General features: G+C 38.7%; 1 protein-coding gene across 4 annotated transcripts in view; it reads right to left on the reverse strand.

The window, feature by feature from the left end:
* Window positions 1-26,348, reverse strand: part of JPH1 (junctophilin 1) — an 85,524-nt gene that overhangs the window by 26,578 nt on the left and 32,598 nt on the right. For all 4 annotated transcript variants that reach the window (XM_051612042.1, XM_051612044.1, XM_051612040.1 and 1 more), the window contains exon 3: window positions 5,703-5,821. In XM_051612042.1, the coding sequence (XP_051468002.1) occupies window positions 5,703-5,821 (119 nt within the window). The remainder of the gene's footprint in view (window positions 1-5,702; window positions 5,822-26,348) is intronic.

A 26,348-nucleotide genomic window follows, 5' to 3' on the forward strand; every position in this document is an offset into this window, starting at 1 on the left:
AGAAAGCAGGCAATTAAAACTAAAGTAGCACTGACCTCATTCTCTCAGATTATACCTGTGATTAACACTCCTGTGGTGGCAGCTCAAATAGGTATATCTAGGCTAGAATTCAGGAAGCTACTTTAAGACAGCAACACAGCCAAGACAGCACTGAAGCCAGTCCAGGCTAGCCTGACTATCTGGCTAGCTTTTGTAGTCAGATCCTGTAGCCTTTACTAGGCAACCACAAGTTGTATCTAGATGCTAATTAACTAGCTCAGTACTTAATGGAAGCCTGTGAAAATTACAGTGATTGTAGCAGCTTTATCTCTCCACAGGAAACTGGTTCACTGTTGCTAGTTTTAAAAGCTGATTTGCTCAAAACTAGTTTAACTTTTTTTTTTTTTTTTTTTTTTTCCTAAGCAAACCATATGATTATGTAGCTCATAAGTATCTTGGAGAGACTGAGAAAGCACCCTGAAGTATTAAGGCTACTCCTTTGCAACCTCTCATTCCTTTGCCTTCTCCCAAGCATGCTCTCTTGTCCCAGATGCAGGCAGGAATGCTGGGGAGTGGGTTGAGCCAGCATGCCTGTATGGTACTGGGGCAGGATGGGTGCAGAATGCCAGCAAGCTGGATGGTCCTCATGCTGGCCAAAAGGAAAGATGCGGAAAGGTGGGCGTACCTGTATGTAGGTCTTGGCGAGAGTGGTGATAAATTTGGAAGCTGAGTTGTGAAGACTGGTGTGACAAAGGTTATAAAAAGAAAGAGGACAAGAATGAAGCTTGAAACTGATACCTCTTCTTTTAACGCACCTTGTTTCTTTGATTACCAGATACAAAAGGAGTGCCTTAAGATACTTCTACAGGCTCTGGCTGAAGTGTAGAAAGGGAATGGAAGCAATAAACTGTAGAGAAAAGATGCCATAGCAAGTATCCTGACAACAGTTGTGAAGGATGATGAAGCTGTATGTCAAATACTTTCAGAAAATGAACAGGAACCTTTATGACTAACTAGCGAGCTTCCATACGTTTCAAGGCACAAATGGATGGCACAGCTGGTAACTCTTACCAGGCAAAATCCTTATTGTAATTGGCTTTTTAAATAAAAATATCTGGCCTGGTCCATGTGGATTTGGCCAGTGCCTTCCAGTTAATTAGCATCAGGCAGAAATCTCTCTTTCCTGCCCATATGGAGTTTGCATTTTGAGAACTGAAGGAGGTGGAGACGGCAGAAAGGAGGAAGATGGAAGGATGTGCTTTCTTCGGAGGCTACAGACACCCACCAACAGTCAAAAGAAAATGTAAACCACAGTTGTTCTTTAAGGCATTAGTGGTCATTAGAAATTGCCTTATCATAAGTCTAAAACACTTTTCTGAGACAAGTGATGTTCAGTGTGTTAATACTGATGCTGTTACTGCAACCAAACATTAGAGGAAAAAATACTGGTAAAACCCAACAAATTCTTATTCCCTTCATTACAAAATCTTTGTCCTCTGCTCATATATTTCACCTAAAGAAATTATTTCCATCTGTTTAGAGAGCGTTAATTGATAAACTGCTCCTTGCTTTCTGTTATGCCTGGTTTAGGAGGTCAAAAGGCTGGATGAATTGTATGAGCCATGGTACGTTCACCTGGCAGTTAGTTGGCCTGATAAATAATCTGCCATAAAACAATTCAGATCTGAATTTCCAGACCTTAATTACTCCATGGTAAAGTGCCCAGACCACTCTTACCCTGCAGCAAACTAGTTTTATCCCTCTTTCATTTAATCAAATGTTATTCATTCAAACTGAATGAAAGAGCAGTATCCATTTGCTGCAGGATATATATGTACAAAGACAGTTAGGGCTTAGCTGTTCTGTCTGTGCAAGTTCATACTTTAGCTTACCTCCTGATAGTGTGTTTACAAGACTATATCCTAGAGATGGGGTATAGAATTTAGAATGAATGGGCAAGTCAAAGCATCCATTAACCTTGAGAAAGACTAGAACAATATTCCCCCCTTTTACTGTGTGTCAAAAGCCTTTCTTCTCTATTACACCTTTGATACAGCTCTCCCATTAGCCATTTGCTCTTCTCTAGGTTTTAACAAGAGAAACAAAACAGTGTTTATTGGTTTTCTCTATGCAAAGACAATCTCAAACTGTCCCTGGATGGCTTCCTTGAGTGACGGTATGATTCAGGTTTCATTTCTTTCCTGTCCTGGTATGCTCTTTTTTTGACACATCTACAAGTTTAGTGATGCCAGGAGGAAACAAACAGTTCAGAGCTGGGATTTCCAAAAGTTGTTTCATTTAGTGATAAAAAGGTCTGTAAGGTCTGGCCTCTATAAAGACTGCAACATTTCTTAAACCTACAAAATGTTTAGCTTTGTGGATAGGGCTCTACAGACATACCATCCTCATAGCTATTAACCCACCAGCCAAACCTCTGCTATGGCAAAAGTAGAAGCAGGATTTTGCCTGAGACTAGTGTGAGCAAGCTTTGAGAAAACACCTCCTTGTAATCTTTTATGTCCTTACACCATGGCGCAGACTTTTTAAATCATACCTGCTTTCCTTATATGCAAATATTAAGATAATAAATTACTAGGAAAGCTAAATCTAAAGATTTCTACGGTACCTCAGTATTCATTATTCAGACTGACATCATTATTATTCTTATCTGCTGAATGCTACTTTTCTTCCTACCACTTTGTTCTCCTTTCAATCTCCTTTAAAACTACATTACAAAACTAGAACCTCTTGGCAGCTTCTGCCTTGATGATCGTAAAATTTAAACATGAGAGAAAGTAATTGGGAAGGAAGAACTGTCATGGTACAAGGGATGATGAATATTCACTGTTAATTATACATTGTGTAATAGTAGAATACATGACCCAGAAGGTTGCTTTTTAAGTACCTGATATTCAAAAGCTTCATCAAAAGATTTTCAAATATTTAAATGGACTTGTGCCACAAGTAATGCAGAGATCACACATGAAGACAGAAAAAAATGCTTAACTGCTGTTTACAGAGAGGCATTTGTACTTCACTTTTTCCCCTCCTCTCTTTCTCCCAAGAGGCTTGATATACTACATACATCTGTTCATTGCTGATTGCATGCCTGCCTACTGTTCTAAGCAGTCCAAGGAATGAGAGAAAAATTACACTTTCCCACAATAACTTATTTTCAAGACAATTTAGCACAATGGAAAGCTTTCTCTTAACTACAGTTTCAGAGACTGAGACACAATACATATTGTTTCCTTTCAGCAGCACTAACAGAAACTTATAGAGGTACCATAAAAATAAAAAGCTGAAGCAACAGAAGAAAACAAGAATTTGCTATTAGGAAGCAATAATGGTTACATTGTTTTCATTCAAACATACCAAAAAATGCTGTTTAAAAAGCAGATATTTACTGCTGATTGTGTGAGTAATGTAAATATTTATCTATTTTATTACCATAAATAACAAAAGCTAATGCTACCATTGTCCAGTAACTCATACTGGGACACTTGGGAAATATTTAAATAAGCGAGTATGTGTACAGGTGAGTTTCAAGAGTTAACAGGTACCTAAAAGAATGTATCTAAAAAGGCATTGTGAACACTGAGGATGGAAAGTATCTCTGACATGATAGTATTTGAAAGGACCACAATGATGTATGAATCTTTTGTTTTTCTGCAGTTTATTTGGGAAGACTAAAATTTAGTTAGCTTCTCGGCATCTTAAAGTTAATTAAGCAATGGGAATAGCAACTTTTTCAGATGTGTAGAAATACGCTGCATTTGGCCATGTTGAAAATAAAAAAGGAATTTAAAATTTAGACCCCCAAAGTGGTATTTATCCTTTGATAGGTTGCTAGCTACCTGACAAATATTGCCACACCAAGAACAGAGTAAATAGACTGAGAAATGTTTTGTTACATCACTGTACACTTATACCAACTGGATTTGGGGAAGGGACACAAGCCCTTCCCTTCTGTAATAGGAATAAAAGTTTTAAATTAAAGGAAAATACAAATCCCCCACACCCATTCCCCAAATCTCAGCCAATCTGTCAGCAATGCTGCTTCATATCCTGTAGCAGGAAGTAAAAAAAGACACCTAACAAATTCTTGGTCTGGGGATTTCTTGGTGTCAAATTTCACACAATGAGATATTTCAATTTTCTCTTGAGTACTCTAGGCACTTCTTCATTCCAAAGGTTTGGAAACTTTTAAATATTTTCATTTCAAATGCTTAATTCTCTCTTACTTCTATGCTCTGTCAAACTTTCCTTTGACAAGATCCCTGCTATCACTTCTTTGCATGACTAAGCTACCACTTCTTCACTTATGACTGATAAGATTAACTGCTGCTACAAACTGGTAGTTCAACAGCTAAGGGAAGAATGCAATAATGAAGAAAGAGAAAGCCTTGGGTATTGTAGGAGTAAGTATGGGCCACTAATATAAGTCCACTAGAGGTTGTATTGAAGTAATTTCCAACAGTGAAGTCTTACTATTGGAACTAGTTCTGTTGAGTTTTACCTATGGTTCTGGGCAGCCATGTTCAAGAAAGACGAACTTTAATCAGAATTGGTACAAAGAAAGCTTTCAACACCGGTAAGGGGAATGGAGATTCTAACCTGCATGAGGTGACCAGTGCTTCACTTACGCACTAAATAAGAAAGAGAGCCCCAACCCCTCCAACCCCAAAATACACAGATCGCTCTCTACAGTGAAATACTTCGGAATGGAGAAAAAAATGCATAATTTATGCTAACTGCCAGCAACGATTGAGAAACAAGCTACAGGTAGTGGTCATTTGTACTAAAAAATGATTGTTAGAAAATGCTGAGGAATGCTGTTGCTGTTTGATTTTATGGCTCACGATATTATCCTGCATCCACCATATGAGTACAGTTGAGGATAAAGGGGTTTGTGGCTGAAACAAGGATGTGCAGAAGATGAAAGTAAGTGAAAATGAATCTCAGAACTATAATCTGTCTTAGCATACAAGTGCAGGTAAACCCTTGAAAGGTACTGACAATATATGACTCATCTCATTTGACAGGTGAAAGGACAGACTTGTGAAAATACATTACATTTGCAAGTCGAGTCACATTTTATGTATTCTATCTTCAACTAAAGAGCAATACAAAAAATATTAACCTCATGGAAAGACATCAGAAAAATGAAGCAAAACTTACGTTGTTTCTTTTTATTGCAACTTTCCAAACCATGTGACAGGTGAAAATGGATTGCAATAACGATATAGGTGACACAGACTTAATTCTATGATATCTTAGAGGATGGGAGTAATGTTCCAAAGCAATTCTCCAGAACTCAGGCCTTAGCTAACCAAGACTGTCAAAAATTCCCTGGGACAGTGAAAAAGCTAAGGATATTCACCTTAATAAGCACACTATGGAAATAACTCAAATTTCTATTGATTTTAAGTTCTCCCAAGTCTGTCCTTGACATTGTCTTGAAGGAGCTCTTAATTTTAAGCAAAGTTGTAGGACTTTTTGACACTCAACTGTTTTTATACAAAGCAATAGTCACCAAATGACTTAAAATTGAAAACAAAATCTCCTTGAGCAATGTACACTCTTCATTACCTATACATGACTATTGTTTTCTGTGCGAACAACGAAGTTCAAAACTAAATCAACTTTTAAACTTAACACAGACAGCTTTCATTGAAAGAAAAAAAAAAAAAAAGCTAAAAAAACCCCCAATGTATAATTACCTGGTTGGTAGAAATTTGGTGAAAGTTCTCTGGCAACTGCTCTTGCAATATCACATTCCTGGCGAGCAGCCTGAGCAGCCTGATCCGCAGCATCAGCTTTAGCTCTTGCATGGGCAGTTCTGTACAGAGTAGAAAACAGTTTATAAGCAGAGGATTCTTTTATGAGTTGAATCAATAATGTGAGAGCAAAGGACTACTGTCCTCAGCTACTATACCCTCTACTGTATAATGCACTCTTATGTCCACTTGCTGTGAATAACTGCAAATCAAAGTATTTCAGAATCAATACGTTATTCTTCTCAGTTATTCACTCCTGTTGATCTTCCTATCACATTCTTTGTAGGTAAACAATTTACAGCCTAAGCTTATCATTAAAATTTCTAAATAGAAAAAAACAGGATCTGATCAAAACCTGGGGTTATTATTCCAATTCCAACACGTTACCTGAATGTGTACAGAAGTGTACAGAAGGTCAGACTGGGCTGACACTGACTGCTAAACAGGGATCTGGGAGACCAGGATACAGTGTTCGAGAAGACCGTGGAACGCTATTACCTTTACTACATTTCAAAGTTAGTGATCAGTGCTGGTTGACACATAACATTTTTTGAGGGGCAAAACTGAAGCATATAAGCCCAAAAAACTGAGAAATGTCTTCCACGATCAGACCATGTTGGAAAGGAATGTGATGGAAAACATGTCTGATGCTTCAATAGGCATTTGTGTAAATTGAGACTTAACAGATTTAAGTTCATGTAACTCACTGAATTTCAAATCCAAAATAAAGTAACTTTTCTGAAGCAAAAACAACAGTTTGAAATACTTTCGTAATCTGCCCTCTGCTTCCACTTTTTTCCTCCTGCTATTTATTAAAAAGCCTCAAGAACAGTTTGTGCAAGTGCCTATGATTCCAGACTGTGTAAATTGATACTTGTGTTACTGTGAGATTGCATCACTGTTTGTCCCATCTTCCGTCCCCACTTCATTTTTCAAACAGTCATCTGTTTAAAAATTCCTGATGGCAGTGATTTCTCTGTGCCTCTACAACACTAGCACACAGCTAGAGCTATGAAACGGTTCATTAGAACAGAGGGGACGCTAAACATGGCAAACTGGCAGATTTTTTTGAACCTCTAGAGATATTACTAACATTTCTAAACCAGAGATATTAAATTTCATGATCTTAGGAATTTTTTCATAACATTCTAGTAGATAACTTACACTTGAGTAAAAAAAATAAAAAAATATATATAGCTAAGAGGACAATAGCAGCAGCAACTTTTATTCCATGGGCCTGGTGATGCTAATCAAAAGCAATCAAATAAATAACAGCTTTCAATATCTTTGCTGTGAAAATTCAGTTTTATTTTCAAGGAATAAAGAAGAGTTCTGTATGTTTTAGACGCAACGAGAATTAAATGTTAGCATTAACCAGAATGAGCATCAAGAGATTAACAGTACGGCAGACTTTGCATTTCTAAAAGGATGTTTAATCCCGAGGGTACTAGTATAAACACAGACATAAAAAAAAACACACAGACAGTTTCATCTGTGGTGCCTGGAGAAGATTTATTTAAGTTACATCCTCCCTAAAATGTGTGCAGGGATAAACGCTGAACATTATTTCAAAGCTTAGCTTGTCATAATTTACTAGATAAATATCAGCTCATGCTGCCTTCTTGCAGGTCCCTCTAGGTCTCTGAGAAAAAAATCTAACGAGCATATAAGCAGGAACACCTTCGACTTGTACTCAGGATGAGGGAAAGAAACTGTTAATCAAAACAAACACATCGTATAATCCCATTTATGTTCCGTGCAGTTCATGAATGGTTGTATGGTATGTGCTTGCTTAGTAACAGTCATCAACCCATTCTTTCTCTAAAATCATTATTTTCAATTACATGAGCTATTCTTAGCTCCTGCATAATTATGTCTATGTAGCATAAACTTAATGAAGCAATCCTAGCACTAGGACATTGTTTTGTGAGACAATAATATAGTCTGCACATAGATAAACTAGACACTGATGATCCTTTTGATGATAGAACCACCAGACTATTCTCATATAAAAATATTCTCATACTACTGCTATGGCTACAACAGATATTTTAAAAGCTAATATACTAAACGACTAGCATCAGGAAAACATTCTGCCAGCACAGTGCAGTTATTTATTGACGCCTGCAATTTTTTGTATTATTATATCCAAGAAGCAAATCATACATCCTGTCCAAACACACAGTATCCATTAGGTTAAGGAAGTAAATGGTGACATGAGCTTAGTCACATGAAGCTGGGCAAAGCAAGACACAGCAGGAAGAAGCCAACGGAACAGAAGGTAAATGAGCACTATTTTCCTCGACTGTCTTATCTCACACTTTTTTTTTTCTTTTTTTTTTCAACTCAGCACTTCCTACGATTCTGCCTCTTTTGTACTCCCAGTCAGGAGTTCCAGCAGACCAGAACAGGAGCAACTGTTCCGACATGAACACTGCCAAGGCATGTCTCAGCAACACACTTTAGCAGAGCCTCATGCTGTACTGTCACTGAGAGAGAACCCAGCAAGAGGAACTAAATAGGCACAGGAGGGTAAGGCACCGGAACAGTGTTTAAGCTCCTGAGAAGGTCTTTGAGAAGCCAAACAGAAGTGGCTGTGCTGAGAGACTTCCCTGATGGTCCCTTCAGCAAGCACCATCAATGACAGAAGGCAAATGTGAAAAGGAGAAACTGGCAAAGCTGGTGGTTCTGTACAGAACAGCAGCACTGTGCTTTGCCTGTGAACAGAGGCTCTTCATTATTTGCACTATTTGCTATTTATCACCTTGGCATTTGGATGCTTTCCTGGCCAACTTCAGCAATGTGTACTTTGTTATCTCAATTTGCAACTGTATATTCAGACACTTTCACATCCTGTGCACTTACTTTTAAGTGTCAGACTCAGTATTCTGTTGCTATTTAATTTCCTTTTTTTTTTAAATTTTTTATTTATTTTGACTCCCGCACTTTATTTGTCTATATGTTTTCCAAATTACCTGTTTACAGTTACTGCTGCTTGGCACTACATTTTGTTTCTACCTGTTTTATTCTGCCTTACACTCTCCCCCACACTATTTGAGTACGAGAGACTATGGAGAAATAGGTTAGTTTTGAATGACAGTGTTTGTAAGGGAGAGCTATCAGAGAAGGGTAGCCCCACTGAAACAGAATCCATTTGCTTCATTTATGCTTGACACAGTTTGGGAAAGCCTTCTTCACCTTTTGTTCCTGGAGTAGTTTTGCCAAGTCTTGAAGTTTTGTTTATTATCAGCAATTATTCAAGGAAATTTAAGTCCATGATAGTCAAGTCAAAATGACCCACATTTTAATGACCACGGTCTACCTGAAAATTGCTTTTTTCCCCAGAGAGCTCTACATCTTTTGCTGTGACAAGAAATCTTTACGAAAACTTTTGAAAGAGAAAATTCAAAACCATTTCTCCTTTCCTCTCCCCCATCAGGAAAAAGCCTGCAGTGGGCTTTGTGTGCTGTTCCACACATTATTTAGGAAGGGTCAATCTGAAGTTTCAGCCACAAAATAGAAACTATGCAGGCAAGTAGGCAGCAATTCACCAACAGCAAAACAGTCCGGGAAAATAACAGCTTTGCAATGTTCCATTCAGGCTTTTACCCCCAGCAAAGAGTATTTTTCTTTTAGGTGAACAGGCAGTCCTTCGTAAAAATTCATTTTCAGCAACTGTAACACATAAAACTCATTACTAACTTTTGAACTGCCTTGTGTTTTTACATGTGTATCTACTTGAAAGGATCATTCTACCATTCATCTTCCATGCGTTGTCTCAAATGTGTACTTGAAAGCTTTCAAACTTGTATAAAATTTAAGTATTTAAACCAAAACCAATTCATATTTAGAGGGACAATCTACACTTAGCTAATGAGGCCATGGTGATGGTAAATGCAGTAACAACTGGGACAAAATTAAGTTGTATCTCTGGCAGGAACCAAACTGTATTTACATTAAAAAGGAACCCAGAGATATAGTTCATGCAGTGTTGGTACCAGGCAAAAGCATGTGCAGCACCTCTCTACCAGTCTCTGTCATCAGTGAGGAAAGTGTGGAGGACCAATGTATAACTGAATAACTTGGCTACTGTTAGAAATTTTATTTATTTATTTTATTTATATATCAGGGTCTGATTTTGAAAGAAGTCTAAGCTTTCTATAGACTGTGGGAAAACTGATACCACCACCAATAACCTTTCTTTTCTATGTTTGGTTGGGTAGGTAAATATCTACACATCATTTTAGCTAAACTGAAGAGATTATAACCACAAAGTCAGGGGCTTCTTAGAAGTAGTCTCCCTTTCCAGCAATACTACTTCAGATTGCTATCTACTTATATCTGAAAAGTGACTTGAAAGAGCTGAAGAGCTTAAACAACATTATGTAGCATTCTGCAGCAACAACGCTTATATATAATGCCATGTGCCTGGAATGTGTTATGTAATGTTTATCTAAATTTAAATCCCATTTAGAGCTGTCCATTATCCCCCAGATTATTTTGTATTTCCACGGTATCCTTCAATGCACTTGTAATGATGCCTCATTCAAAGTCAGCTAAAAATGTAAGCAACATATGTTTACTTTGTTTCATTTTTCAGCTTTTAATAAAAAGTGATTCCAGGAAAAAGCTTTCCAGGAGCTTGCTATTTCTTAAAATTATACAAATAATTTTCTCAGTTTTCTATTTGCCAAATATAAGAAAAAATAATTATGCTCCTATCAAATAATCCTAAATTAGTAAACTTAACAATGTTACTTATTAATAGATTTTCATATTAAAAAAAATAAATTAGTAAAGGCTAAACCTAGATGAAATTCTCAGAGATGTATTTAATTACTGACAGCTATCAGGTTTTTCTGAGCAACATTACATATTGTGGGTTACTAGCCACATGGAACAGTCACAGAACTGTTCTGGTTGGAAAAGACCTTTAACATCACCAAGTCCAACCATTAACCTAACTCTACCAAGTCCAGTCCTAAGCCATATTCCTGACCACTACATCTACACATCTTTTAAACACCTGCAGGGATGGTGATTCAATCACCTCTCTAGGCAGCCTGTTCCAGTGTTTGATAACCATTTCAGTGAAGAATTGCCTTCTAATAGCCAATCTAAACCTACCCTGGCACAACTTCAGGCCATTTCCTTTCGTCCAGTCACTTGTTACTAGGAAGAAGTGACCAACCCCCAAGTGGCTACAACCTCCTTTCATGTAGTTGTAGAAGGCACTGAGGTTTCCCCTCAGCCCCCTCTTCTCCAGGCTAAACAAACTGAGCTCCCTCAGCTGCTCCTCATAAGATTTGGTGTCTAGACCCTTCACCAGCTTGGTTGTGCTTCTCTGGACTCAATCCAGCACCTCTATGTACTTCCTGTAGTGAGGAGCCCAGAACTGAACACAGTACTCGAGTTGTGGCCTCACCAGCGCTGAGTACAGGGGCATGATCACTTTCCCACTCCTGCTGGCCCCAATATTTCTGATACATGCCAGGATGTTGTTTGTCTTTTTGGCCACCTGGGCACACTGCTGGCTCATTCAGCTGGCTGTCAATCAACACTCTCATGTTCTTTTCTGCCAGGCAGCTTTCCAGCCACTCTTTCTCAAGCCTGTCACGTTGCATGGGGTTGTTGTGGCCCAAGTGCAGGACCCAGCACCTGGCCTTATTGAATCACATACAATTGGCTTTGGCCCATCAATCCAGCTGTCCAGGTCTCTCTGTAGAGCCTTCCTATGCTCAAGCAGGTCAACACTCAATCCCCTCATCCAGATCATTGATAAAGTTATCAAACAGAACTGCCCTCAACACTGAGCACTGCGGAACACCACCTGTGACCACCTGCCAGCTGGATTTAACTCCATTCACCACAACTCTTTGGGCCCCATCATCCAGCCAGTTTTTTAACCAGCAAAGAGTACACTGATTTACACCATAGGTAGCCAGTTTCTCCAGGAGAATGCTGTGGGTAACAGTGTTAAAGGCTTTATTGAAGTCCAGGTAAACAACATTGACAGCCTTTCCCTCATCCCTTAAATGGGTCACCTTGTCATAGTAGGAGATCAGGTTCATCAAGCAAGACCTGCCTTTCATGAACCCATGTTGACTGGGCCTAATCACCTGGTTGTCCCACATATGCTGCCTAATGGCATTCAAGATGATCTGGTCCATGACATTCCCCAGCACCGAAGTTAGACTGACTGGCCTGTAGTTTCCTGGATCCTCCTTTTGGCTCTTCTTGTAGATGGGGGTCACATTTGCCAATCTACAGTCAACTGGAACCTCCCTGGTTAGCCAGAACTGCTGGTAAATCACAGAAAGTGGATTGGTGAGCACTTCTGCTGGTTCCCTCAGTACCCTTTGGTGGATCCCATCTGGTCCCATAGACTTGTGTCTGTAGTGGTGCAGCAGGTTGCTAACCATCTGCTCTTGGATTATGTGGCTTTGTGTTGCTTCGCATCTCTTCCATTCCTATATTCCAGCTCAGGGGACTGGGTACCCAGCAACAACTGGTCCTACTACTAAAAACTGAGGTTTCCCCTTCATCGAGTAAAGGATAGAGATTCTCCTTCAAGGACATACAAACTTTAAGGAATGATTCTTTGGTAGTTTAATTTTCTCCTTGTCACCATTTTATTTCCATATTCTTCTGATATTATATATCAGTAATGAATGCTACATGATTATCTAGCGTCTATGCAGGTATCGCAATATTAGAACTTCAAGTTCAGTGAGAAACTCCTAAACTACAGACTGAATTGACCAAATGAGATATATGTCCTCAGTCAAAAAGCCTGAACTTGAAACCTCTTTGAAATGCTTTACTGGATCCATTTCCTTTGTGTTTTGCTAGATTTTAGTTTCAACCAGCCACTCCTTTTTCATAAACTAACTTCACTCAGGAACTGGACTACTTTAGTAGTACCAGTAAAGTCTCATGTAGCAAAGCATAAGCAGATCTAGGATGTACACACTGCTGGCACGTTGAACTGTATCGCTTTACCTAATGGACTTTGCTTCTGAAAATTCTTCCTTCCCAGCCTAAATAAATTTCTCCAGTTTTTGCACTCCTAACTCATATTAGAAGAACTAAAAAAATATTAAGCTTTAGTTAACAACTCCTGAAAAAAATGGAGGGAATTCCTTACAACTGGCAAATGGTCAACCTGATTTCAGTACGTGAAAAAATAACCTGGAGGTAATGACTGGATAACCAGATGTCAGTCTTGGGCATAAATAACAGCCTCAATAAGCCTGGTCTACGTCCATAAATATTTACAGGCTAATAGTACATAATGCCACATACCATGCTTTAGCAAACCATAGATCTTGCCAAACACTTCATACATATGTAAAGATTATGGGTCCTAAAATTAATCTAGATTGCCTTGATTTAATACACTTTTGATTGTTTTCAAGGTTTGATTTTGTAACCTATGGCAGCATAACGAAACAATGGCATAAATTATATGGAATTAATAAGGCACATCAAAATGGATTAAAAGTTAACTCTCTGACACCTCAAAGCTTAATGCAGAAGACATGAAAGAAAAGGGTTGATTTGTGCTTCTCACCTTAGGAATTGTTTTTTGCTCCTGAGTTGTTTAATATTTTACTTTTAAAATGTCTCAATACAAGCAAAAACATGCTATGGTAGAGCTGGCACATTACATAACTTCTGGATTCCAAAAAAACTCCAAGAGGATACTTCACTGTAACTTAAAGTTCAGTGCTAATGACTCCAAAACCTATTGCATTTAACTGCACTGAAACAGAACACAGAAAAAAAGCATCTAGCCAGTATGGGAAACTGTCAAGGACAACAGCACAGGAGTATGACATTATGATGGCTAGCTCCACATACTGCACCAAAAGGAAGGGTTAATGTGGGTTTTATACACATAGAGATTAAAATTAAGAATAACTAGGAATTTGTTCTTGCTGTACTGCATAATCCAGAATCCATAAAACCTGTAATGGACACGCTCCAGCACCTCTGTGTCTTTCCTGTAGTGAGGGGCCCAGAACTGAAGACAGTACTCGAGGTAGTGGCCTCCCCAGTGCTGAGTACAGGGGGAATGATCACTTCCCTACTCCTGCTGGCCATGCTATTCCTGATGCAGGCCAGGATGCCTTACAGTTGTCCTCTGAACTGTATGGAAGTTAAGACTCCGGTAGCAGTCAGCATGAACATAACTTGCCATGCCTACAAATAGATGAATAGTTCTATAGCAAACACCAATCTATGTGTTTGTTAAGGAGTCAGTCGCCTCCTTATGTCAAGATTCAGAACCTGTTTGCATTCTCTTGTAGACCTTTATGATCCATATCAACAGACCCAGCAGTCCTTGCTGACTGGAGAGGAACCTGCAGACTGGAAATCAGGCAACGTAACACACATATTAGAAGGGATGGAAGGATGATCCAGGAAATTACAGGCCTGTTAGTCTGACTTCAGTATTGGGGAGGATGATGGAGCAGATCATCCTGTGTACCATTATACAGTACATTCAGGGCAACCAAGTGATCAGGCCCAGTCAGCATGGGTTCATAAAGGGCAGGTCCTGTTTGACTAACCTGATCTTCTATGACAGGGTGATCCGCTTATTGGACAAGGGAAGGCCCTGACTTTAGCAAGGCCATTGACAAGGTTTCCCACAGCATTTTCCTAGAGAAGCTGGCTGCTCGTGGCTTGGGTGTGCACACGCTTTGCTGGATAAAAAACTGGTTGGATGGCCAGGTTCAAGGAGTTGTGTTCAATGGAGTTACATCCAGTTGGCAGCCAGTCATGAGTGGTGTTCCCCAGGGCTCAGTGCTGGGGCTGCTCCTGTTTAATATCTTTATTGATGATTTGGATGAGGGGATAAGAGTGCGCCCTCAGTTAGTTTGCAGATGACGCTAAGTTGCATGAGAGTGTTCAGCTGCAGAGGTTAGGGAGGCTCTGCAGAGGGATCTAGACAGGCTTGACCATTGGGCCAAGGCCAACAACCCCCAGCAGAACTACAGGCCTGGGGAGGAGTGGCCGGAGAGCTGCCCAGCAGAGAGGGACTTGGGGGTGCTGGTTGACAGCTGGCTGAACATGAGCCAGCAGTGTGCCCAGGTGGCCAAGAAGGCCAGAACCATCCTGGTCTGCATCAGGAATAGTGTGACCAGCAGGACCAGGGAGGTGATCTTGCCCCTCTACTTGGCCTTGGTGAGGCTGCACCTCGAGCACTGTGTGCAGTTTTGGGCACTGCAGTATAGGAAGGATACTGAGGTGCTGGAGGGGGTGCAGAGAAGGGCAACTAGGCTGATTAGGGGTTATGAGGAGAGGGGAAACCTCACTGCCCTCTACTACCTGAAAGGAAGTTGTAGTTAGGGTGTCCTTGGCCTCTTCTCCCAAGTAAATAACAACAGGACAAGAGGAAATGGGATCAAGTTCTGCTAGGGGAGGTTCAGATTGGATATTAGGAAAAAATTATTCACTGAAAGAGTGGTGAGGCATTGGAACAGGCTGCTCAGGGAGGTGGTGGAGGTGTCCTTGGAGGGAGGTGTCACTGTCGCTGAAGGTGTTAAAAAAACAGGTAGATGTGGTGTTTCAAGAGATGGTTTAGTGGTTACAGGGATGTAGGGCAGATGGTTGGACTTGATTATCTTCAAGGTCTTTTTCAACCTTAATGATTCTATGAACCAGAACCACTCAGCAACTCAGGGATGCCAAGGTTCCTATAACTTATAGTAGTCACATGTGTACTTAGCAGCTCAGAAATATTTTAGGTGAATGAAGGATAGCATTCCAAAAAAATAAGGTTTTTCTGAAAATTCACTTTTAACAATTGAGATACATAGTTCAGTTTCCCTAGTCTGTCTTTCAAGCCCTCACTCTTGCTCATCTGTTGGGAAAAAGACTTTCATGCAGATTTCTGAATTTAAAAAGTCGTTTTAAACTGCTGTTAAGCGTTACTAGAGAAGTTGCATTAATATGGTACTCTGCCTAATCTTAGGTGTCCCACTAGCCTGGCATTATTTATGTGCACACCAGATAATCTGCCCCTGGATAATGGAGGTGGCTTTTCACATGATGTATTCAATTTTATCCATCATTCTCTAAGGAGCTTGTATAAATCAAATTTTTCTTTCATATTGATTGTACTTGACCCTAGCACTGGCACAGCAATATTGAAGATGGCAGAGTCTTCAAATTCAGCAGGATGAGCAGTGTCATTTCAAGCAGAAAGCAAGTTTTCCTGTGGGGAAACTTGCACTTTGGGCAAAATACACTTTTGTAGACTATGCTTATAGGGTTTTTTGCCCATTTTTGCCAATGATCATTCACTGCTAGCATCTTTTCATGCCAGCAAGTGTCAAGTACATCTAGAGGAAAGTATAAAATCTTGATGTGCATTTGTCTATATTACTTTATAGGACAGAATATATCCCATTCTACTTTAATAGCAAGTCTCCTTACTAATTTTTTCTTTCATTTCCCTGGCCCCATAATGTTAATTTCTGCAGACAGGAGGTTTTTTGGAATGGGGTAAAGGAATATCTGCAAACAATTTGTTGTTTCTGATTGCCAAAGCCAATTATATTGGGTGACTGAAGAGAGCTTCTGTATCTAGCTGGAAGCACAAAAAAACAGACACACATTTGAGCCTCAGCTGCTCTTGATGACACAGTTAAGTGAACAAAAAAAAAACACCAAAAAACAAAGAGATAAATATGTTTCTTCTCCCTTTGTCATAAAATACAAGCTTCAAGGAAAAATAACCCCTTGTAATAAGGATTCTGCACAGAGAAGGTGAGCCTGCTCAAGGAAATGGTAGCACATGGACCATTACGATAATTTGCTTAGAGAATTTCTAAAGTATGTTTAGTGCATTGCACTTCTCCCCTGTCACCAACTTGTTCTCCACCTGGAACAAATGAAATAAAATAGTAGGTATGACAACTACTATCATCAACACCAATATCTAGGCAGCTATTCCATACTCTGCATGGAAGAAAGCAACAACAGATCATCATCCCTGGGCTATAGCTAGATGAAAAATAAGAACAGTTTATGGGAAGAGACTAAGAAATGTATTTGTATTAAAATGGATTGTTTTTTTCAATGTAACATTTCCTAATATTTTTTAGTGTTCTACTGATTTCTACCACTTCTTGTAAGAATAATAAAAAACCCCAGAAAATATGAAAACAAATGCAATTTTTTTAGAAAACAATACAATAGTAATTATTTTTTGTTAGAATAATTATTGTTAGAAAACTTTTGGAAGCTTTACTACTCAGTAAACTTATTCAGGATAATCCTTGACAATGTCTGTATTTCTTAATCTCTACTCAGTGCAGAGTTGATGTGTTTTTTTGACAATAAGATTTTTTTAAACTTAGGGGAAAAAAGCCCATATTGTTACAGATATTTTAGCAAAGGATACCAAAGTATTTGCAGTATACTATGCAGTATTTGCATATACTATGAAAACAGTATCTGATCTTTCTTCACATCATAACATGTAACTTCCAACACACTGGTTGCATTAAAATTACATTACATGAAATTACAGGAAAATTGGGAAGAATTATTTAAAATCCTGTGTGTTTTGCTGGCTTCAAAAAATATAAGATAAACTCTCCAGCCATAGATGTGTCTAGATGTGTGCTTCATGCTTTTCCTAAATGACTTTGTCCGTTTATAATTTATTAGATGACAGTTCTTTAATCTGAATCCAAATACTTCATTATTGTGCTTGACGGAGGAAAATTCACTAAGAAAAAAATGTCACAGCTACAGGCTTGGTGCTTATTTGCCTTTCTTGCAAAAGCTGTAGCACGAATACTTATTTCTGCCAAATACTAATACTAACAATACTAACAACAACAACAACAATAACAATAATTTGGGATTAAAATATTCACAACAAATAAGAACAGAAAGGATACATTGACCATAGAATAAAGTTTTAATCTAAAATAGTTTTGGGGAGGCTTGAAAAAAATATCTAGAATATAACGGCAAACAAAATAATTCTTTTTGAGATATAACAGTGCAGTTTATGCATTTATAACTAAAAAATGAATGTGATGTAATAAAGGTCTTCCAGTAACAAACATATCAACATGAATTAAAATAATCTGTGGCAATGTTTGGTTTTTTTAACAGTCCTTTTAAAATCTTTGGGCATTAAAAGCTAGTGCGGAAACAGAACTGCAGTATTTTCATCCTTTGAAAAGCATTAACTCTATGTGTTTAAATTTTATCTTTGAGTCCTTAGCAGTCTGAGAGAAAAAACTGAATTCGGCTTATCTTCTTTGCATGGTTCATTTCTATTCCCTGATCAGGTGCCAGATGTCTAGAAAAACAGAACTGATAAAAAAAATGTCTAGCAAATAATTCTGGGGTTATTCTTCCATTTTCACTTGTTAAAAATTCTCTGACATGTTTGCAGATAACTGTTAAAAATATTAACAGAAATACCCGAATAACAGAAAACACTGATATGTTATATCTGGACAGCTTAATCAGCAAAAGGCCTGAACTCTTCACATAAGACATGTGCTCAAATGTAGGGATGGTTGTATGTGATTTGACTTTTCTCCAGGCTGGCAGATATGAATCAAGCTGCTCATATTATGCATTAAACATCAAGAGACTGAATAGTATAAACAAGCAAAGGAAAGACTTTAATGATCTTCCCATCTGTAAACACGCAATTCCTCTTAACTGAAGAGTGCTGCAGCTGGAAAATAGTGTTAGATCATTCTAGACATAGAGCAGGTGACAGCTATTTCACAGGTTTTGTTATCTCCAGCACGAAGGAAATGCAAAACCTGGTTTTACAATGAATGCAGTTAACAGCTTTAAAATAATATTCTCTCATATACATCCCCCCCAAATAAACATATATATATATATATTTACCCTCTGTAGCTACCTACAATGCTGCTAACACCACACAATTTGCATAAACAACCAGCAATGTCCTGTCAGCTACCACAAAATTTGAAAGACCAGGAACATTGCTCTCTGCTGTTTCCCACAGGGCTGATGATCTTGCCTAGACACCCAAAACGCTTGTGTGACATCCAGAGACTGCTGAAAGGGAGTTCACAGCAGCCTAAATAATTCCTGCTTAGATCAGTCCTTGACTGCTTTGTTTAGCTGAAGTCATGCAGATCTCCATGGTAAGGTTGAGGATTCATTGTTGTATTCTTACATATTTAGCAGTAATGACTCATGTGCGTAACAACTTACTGCAGACCCATGAAGTCTACTATTCTGAGACCCTCTGAACAGATCTAGTCATGGTCTATTGCCACCTTTCTTCTCCTTACTATGTGCCTTGGCTGGAGCTCTGACATTCTCCTCCAGCCTCTTCTAGAAAGCCAGTATTCTCTTTTCTTAGTCACTAACAGCAGAATTTTAGGGTAAATACTACTGCAGGCCTTGAAGGAGCAAACAAGTCACAAAACAATCAATCCTAATGTCTTCTTGTCCTCTCTTCACCCAAACACAGATTTATCAGGCTTTTCAGATCTATCTAAGGGTTGGTGGTTTCTACTGACCTTCATGACCGTGACACTAGAGCAGCTGGTAAGACATGGATCTCTTACTAGGTAATGCTGTGCCCTCTGCCTCCCACCAAAATGCTGTTCCTACTAAGACCCAGTCTTGAGATCTGGTGCTCCGATGGGCAATTCCTGAGTCTGAAAAATTACTCTGTCAATGAAGTATCTTAAAGAAGTTACCCTCCTAAACTGCAGATCTTTGAGCTTTTGCAACTATCGGAGGAGGACCACATGCTGAATCCTCTCTCTTTTTGCAAAGCAGGACTACCATAGCTGCCAGAAGCACTGGATCTCGTCCGCCTCCACGGAGTAATGGTGCTGTACACACAAGGAAGTGCTTTAGGGAAGTGGTGGGCATTACTACATACATACTCAACTATGTCTTCAATAAATAACATCACAGGATAACTGACTACTAGAGCAATTTGTGTAGCTGGCAACCAGTGCTAACTGCACAGGTCTGAACACATGCAAGTGACAGGAAAATACTTTCATCTGCTGTTTTACTTGAGGACATTAAAGGAGCCTCACCATATCAAGGCCATGCATCATGGTGGTGATACCCTGGTTGCCCAGAGAAGTTGTGAATGTCTCCCCACACCCCCTCCAGGAAGTGTTCAAGGCCAGGTTGGACGGGACATTGAGCAGCCTGGTCTAGTGGGAGGTGTACCTGCCCATGCAGCAGGGTTGGAACTAGGTGATCTACTAGGTCCCTTCCAATCGCAGCCATTCTATGATTTTTGGAGGAAAAGACCTGATAAATCCTGGGAAAGGCAGTGTCCTGGAACAAGACTGTAGGCTGGGTGAATTATCTTAGAATCAGAATATCAGGTATATCTATTGTTGAAGTGTATGTCCACTGAACAGGGAATTTGACCTCATGTTACACTTAGCTGACAATATTTAATAAAATCTGTTCCATATAGCAGTGCTGCTAGTCCAGCATGAGCATGCTCTGGCAGCAAATGGATGTATATGGAATATTGATTTCTCACTGCAAGGAGAAGTCACTTGATAACAACTAGAAACTTACTCTGCAACCCTATTAAATAAATAAAATTTTCATTCAGTGTGAGACAAATGTGCAGCGAAAGGCCTGCTGAGATAAAGAAAAATTTTGCTACAAAGTACAGTGCTGAAAAGCCTTGATAAAGTACTCTGATGGATTACTTTGCAAGGAATTCTGTGGAGCTCCTTCAACATAAGCTGGAATGTGCTTTTAGCAGTTTCTTTTTCCAACACCTGTGCAAATGAGTCCAGCTAGAAAGTCTTGCAATTGACTCTTTTCTTGAATGGCTAATCTGTCTAGTAGTACTGTTCTGAGTAGTCAAATTGTTCTTGTGAAAATAGGATACCAAATGACCTTTTTTTGAAGGGTCTACATGGAAACTAGATATATACCAGACAAACAGGCAGAAATAAAAAGCTGTTAGTAGTTCTGATGTCTAGGATTTTCATGTACTTCAGTTGGAGTTCATATGTATAGAAATTCGACCTCTTTGTAAGATAGTTAAAAGAGCCATCACTGGGGAGAACAAGGATACCCTTTTCTCATGTTTAATGGGTTTCAATAGCAATTGAAACTGCAAGGCTGTTCAATTCCACAACATCTAGACAGAAAGCACACAGATCACAACACAAATCACTGTACTTCAGTTCTCTCATATCGCCTAGCTGTCTAGCTAAAAAACCGAAGAGGAGTTCCTTATCTTAAACATATCAAACATTTTTTAAAGAGTGTCAGCATGATGACAAAGTTAAAGATACAGCACCTTTTTGATAATTTCAGGTACCTCCACAGAAATGCCAGAAACAATCCATCAGTCTTACATTTTGAACATGGTATGATAGAATTAATTATTATCAGCTTACAACTCAAGACGGCATGGGGAGAACTGCATTTTTTTAGGACAAGAAAGAAGCAAACTTTCTAATCTACCTGGAGAAATTACATGGAGTTTCCAGTGCTAAGTAAGCAGGAGCGTAATCTATAGATCTTACATGAAGCAAGAAGGTCAATTTTGTTTGAAAAAGCCTCCACAGAGAAAAAAAAAAAAACCAACCTTCAGAGAAGGAAAGGAAATAAAAGTTGTCTCTGGCTTGGAAGATTGAAACTGAATGGGCTGGTTAGGAAAAATTATACTTAAGGATCCAGCCATCTGAGGTCATAACAATTAGTCTTGAGGAAATAGGGCAAGACAGAGTCCAAAGGGTCACATTTTCTGGTGTGGGTTAAAAAGATATCTCTGCTTTCTTGTTAAATCTATTTGGTTGTCTCAGAAGCAAGAATACTGTAAAAGAAAAAGGAAGGCTGACTCCCATGGCAGCCTGTCAGAAGTATTTGGCATAAGACTCTCTGCGATGCTGGGACAATTATTTTGGCAATTGTACCGTCTGTGTTAGAGAGCAGATGTGTCAGTCCCCCACTGTTCAGGGTAAGAGGTCCCAGTTCTTTTGGCAAGTATGCAGCACCAAATCTACACGCTGGAGAACCATGAGCTCTAATAACGTTCCACTTGCTCCAGAGCACTTGAAGCTACACACTCCAGGCTCTAAATGATCAGGATATCCAGTGTGTCCATTTCTTCCTGCAAAGCTACCTAACAGTGGAGACATTTGTTTCACTAAAATGGAGCTTTTTTTCTGTTGTCATGAGAACAAGGTGTACCCAACCCTATATAAAAATATGATTTCTTGCCAGCAAGACCTGGCAGTCAGCCAAACAGCTGTAGCAAAGCTGAGGTACAGTTTCCTCACACTAATGTCAAGTTGTTTGGGTTCTTTGTCCTTATGTATAGCTTTTGCTTTACAGAATCCCTCTGTGCAACTAATACCGCTTTGGAGGCTCAATCAGAGTCACTGTAAAAATATTCAAGCTCTTTTTCTTGCCTCTCTCTATAAATCACTCATATCTTTCATTAGCTGGTATCCACTACAGTGTTTTCATTGAATTTAGCAGTCACTCATTAAGGTGGAAGACTACTCTGCATAAATAAGAAACTGACACAACGTGACTTCCCAGACATTAACCACTCATGTGTGCCTCAGTCTTAAGAGTCTCCAGACCCGTTAATGATACTCCATGCTATCCAGTTCTTCCACATACGCACTCATCAACGGTAAAGCCTCAGATAACAACAGGAAAAAGACTCTAATCTCTCATTGGTGCAGATCAACATCTAAAAGACAATTCCTGAAAAAGGTGAGACAGCAATAGATTGGAGGATAGCTGAACTGCCAGCTCTCAGTATCCTGAGTATCAATCACAAGACACTCTCTCATAAGATGCCAAATAGGCTGGTGTTGGGTAGAACTCTGAGCATGGGTGAAAGGCCCCCTTTTCAGTAAGGAGAGCAGAGACCAGAAAACCAGGTTCTCTTCCAGGAACGTTGTATAGATATAAAGCGCACTTGATACTACAATTTGTATTTGCGCTGCTATCTCAAAACCAATGATGGCCTAGATTAAGTAGCTCTTTCTCATGATCTGTAACCAGGATCAATATTGAGATCCATACTGGAGTAACTGCTGATGTCCACATTGGGAGCACCTGTGGTGCTGTCATTCTGAAACTTTTATCTCAGTGGGGCGTAAAAGCATCAGTATGGTGCTAACTCTTTATTATTCTGTGACGTTTTACTATGGCAGTTGGGCATTAGTCTGCTCAGTGGTGTACTTAATGGACACTAATTGCTTACAACAGAAATGCTGGAGCTTGCTTCAAGGTTTGAAGCCATGAGCTGATGCAAAGGATGGTTTCAGTCACGAATCTCACATATTGTGCACTGACTACTAAAACTTGTGCAGGGAAGAGTATCTTAGTTGAAAGGTGGAATAAATCCAAAGCATGCAGATTCTAATCTGCTCAGTTTAGGACTCTCTGGGCAGGGGCAACTGAACCAAAGAATATCAGATCAGTACAGAGACGGAATTCTGGATATCCTGGAAGGTTTTGGAAATGCTTGAGCTGAGAACAAGTATTTTCAACACCCATCACATTCTCTCACTGAGAGTGAGAGGGAATTAAGGAAGTCCCTTTTGTGATATTCTTATGACACTACATGAAGTGTGAAAAGGCTAAGCTAGATGTGTTTGGTATCCTTCTGCCCTCGAAGCAAACTAAAGAAAAAAGGTCTCTTATTTGGGTCAATTAATATGGCATGTCTAATAACCAATATAAACTTCACTACTTTTTGTACTGGTATTATTACAACTAAATTACTAAAAATAATTCTTTGCAGGTTATACCTACTTTATTCTAATGTCCTTTCAAGTATCCAAAATATGAACTCTAAAGCCTTCTGCAGTCCAATGTGATGTGTGGCAACTACAATAGTAACACTGTCCATGTATTCTCTTCAGCAATCTCTCTTCCTACAAGTAAAAATAATTGCAAAATGAGTTTTATTTTACATGTAAAATATAAAATACTTTGGAGTAAATCCACAAAAACAGCTGCCTTCTGCATCACATACCTTTCCCAATTTTGCAAAATTCAATCAATTTTTAAACCACACTAGAAAAAGGCATTGTTATCCTGAAAGTGCATGAGACAGTTTTGAACAGTTAATCCAGAATATTTTATATATATTTTACATAGCTACAATGTAATTTACCTAGGGAGAACAATCTCTATATTGCTGTTATTAAATCTTTTTTTTTGGTAAATTAAAACAAATAGTTTTCTTTCCCTTATTATAATGTTTTTTGGATGGTTCTAATCAGGTGTCTGTTTTACAGCTTGCTGGGATGAAAGGCTGAGGGACACAAGCAGTATCACTAATCTCAGATGAAAATATTTATGAAAGGCCTGACAGTTTTTGTCTCTGTTATCCTTCAGATGACATCACTTCAGAGTGCTTAAGAGGAACAAAGCACATGTTGTTTAAGCAAGTTCCCTGAATAATGGTATTGCCTCTTAAAGGCAGAAGACACATGTCAGAGAACAGAAATGGTAAAAGGCAAGAAGCCTAACAGGTTGGTAAGGAAGTAATATAATACTCATCGGCAATTAAGCTAGCTGCTACACAGTGGAAAGACAGAAAAAAAGGTAAGTATTTTACAGTATCTGTAGAGAACTGAATCAAGGTGAAGAAAATAAAAATTAAGAACTGGAAAAATGTATCTTCAGATACACTTTACCAATATATCTAAAATATAAACAAGACAGCTTAGAAAATTCCTTGGTACCCATATGATCTTTGATATGGGCCATTTTTGTCTTTTTCCTTGTGAATTATGAAGGTAAAAAAAGCATTAAGGATTGTCTCTTAATTCAGGGGTTGGGTCCCAATTCTTCTTTCACTGACACATAACTCCGTATCTTTGACATAGAGGGTAGAAGACAATACTGCAATTCTTGACCAGAGGTTTTTGATTTTTTGTTTGGTTTTGTTGTTGGCTTTGTTGTGGGTTTTTTTAAGTGCTGTTTATAATTTCTTGCTTAAACTGATTTTGGCACAATATGTTTCAATCTATAGCAATAGATAATCTTTGGCAAGCACCAAGAGCTTCTTTTTCTGTCTTTCCTTATATTAATGGCAATGAGAGAACACTCTCTCCTTGCCAGCATATTCATACTTAAGATAATCAAAATAATAAATATTATTTTAAAACATACTTTTTTTGCACAAATAACATATTTAAATATGGAATGTTTATAATTGTAGCTGTATTGTTTAATCTGTTTCAACACCACTAAGTAACAGGATAGAACTATTAATTTTTACATCTCATAGCCACACATTCTATTTATCAATATATGTAGGAGAGTTTAGAACTAGTAATTTGAATCAATGGCTGGTAAAATAAACCGAGTACTAGCTACAGAAAGCAACAAGAATTTAGCAAGATTAAAAAGGGCAACCTCTGCACACGTTCACACATTTAAGTGGAATGAAGAACAGTAATCTTATGTCCTTTTATGTGGCAAACATGGTTTTGTTTTGCTTTTATATTTGTCTTTTATTGAAGGATTTTTGTATTATATCAATGTGTTCATGGTTTCAGAAACTACAGTAATTGAAGCATTAAAAAAAACCCCAGTTATTATAAATGGAAATAATACAGAAAGAAATACTAGATCCCATGTGCACAGTCCTACTGTTCAGGATTCTCTTCTCTGGCTGGCATTTTGCCTGAATACATTTTTTCCAGGTCATCAAATTCCCAATTATACTCATACAACAAGGAACACACTAGATCCCTTTAAGAGATTGTGTAGGAGAAAAAACCGAGGCAAAGCAAGGCTATAGTTTAATGTATGTTTAAATCTGAGGAAAAGCACAGCTGAAAGGAACCACCTTCTCTTTCCCCACTCTGCCAGTCATTCCTGCACTCGCATCAGTCCTTACGTTCGCAGATGATCTCTGGTACTGGTTCACTGGTACCGCAGGTGAAAATTTCCTTGAAACTACCAGCTTCCAGAAAGAAGTAAGGAAGTGAGAAGGCTGAGTAATTAAAAAGCTTGGTACAAAGACTATTCAACTTCTTTGGCACTGAAGGCTACTGAGCCTTAGGTCACTCTTTTCCTGTTAAGTGAGGAACAATTTCTGGTTACGTAGGAAATGCTGGACTCAGGAAAATGTGACAACAAAACATGGAGCAGCTCCTTCTCCTTCACAAACAAGTTTGTGTGCAAATGCTGGAACTGTTTGTATCCCTACCCCAACAAATAAAGCTCACGATAACAAAATCTTTGGAAGTCTTTTGGTGTGATTGTGAAATAACGTGCATGGGCTTCATGCCTCATATGGTTTGGTATGTTCTTTTGCAGGTGCTCAGTTTGTACCATCATGCAGATTTGGTAATGGGAAAATAAACAATGAGATAGCTCATGAAACTAAAACAGACTCACAGGCTAAAATACCATACCTGGTAAAGTTAGACAAAGCAAACAGATACAAGAACACTATAATGATTGTTTTGGCTTGGGGAACTTTAAGATATGCTTTCTCAGTAACTTCTCATCCTCCACAGCTGGAAGGAACTACAGCATTCCTCTTTTTCACTGAGTATTTTCTGTCAGGCTACTTAGTGCACT

Source organism: Apus apus, chromosome 2 (assembly GCF_020740795.1).
Source record: "Apus apus isolate bApuApu2 chromosome 2, bApuApu2.pri.cur, whole genome shotgun sequence".
NCBI classification, from domain to species: Eukaryota; Metazoa; Chordata; class Aves; order Apodiformes; family Apodidae; genus Apus; species Apus apus.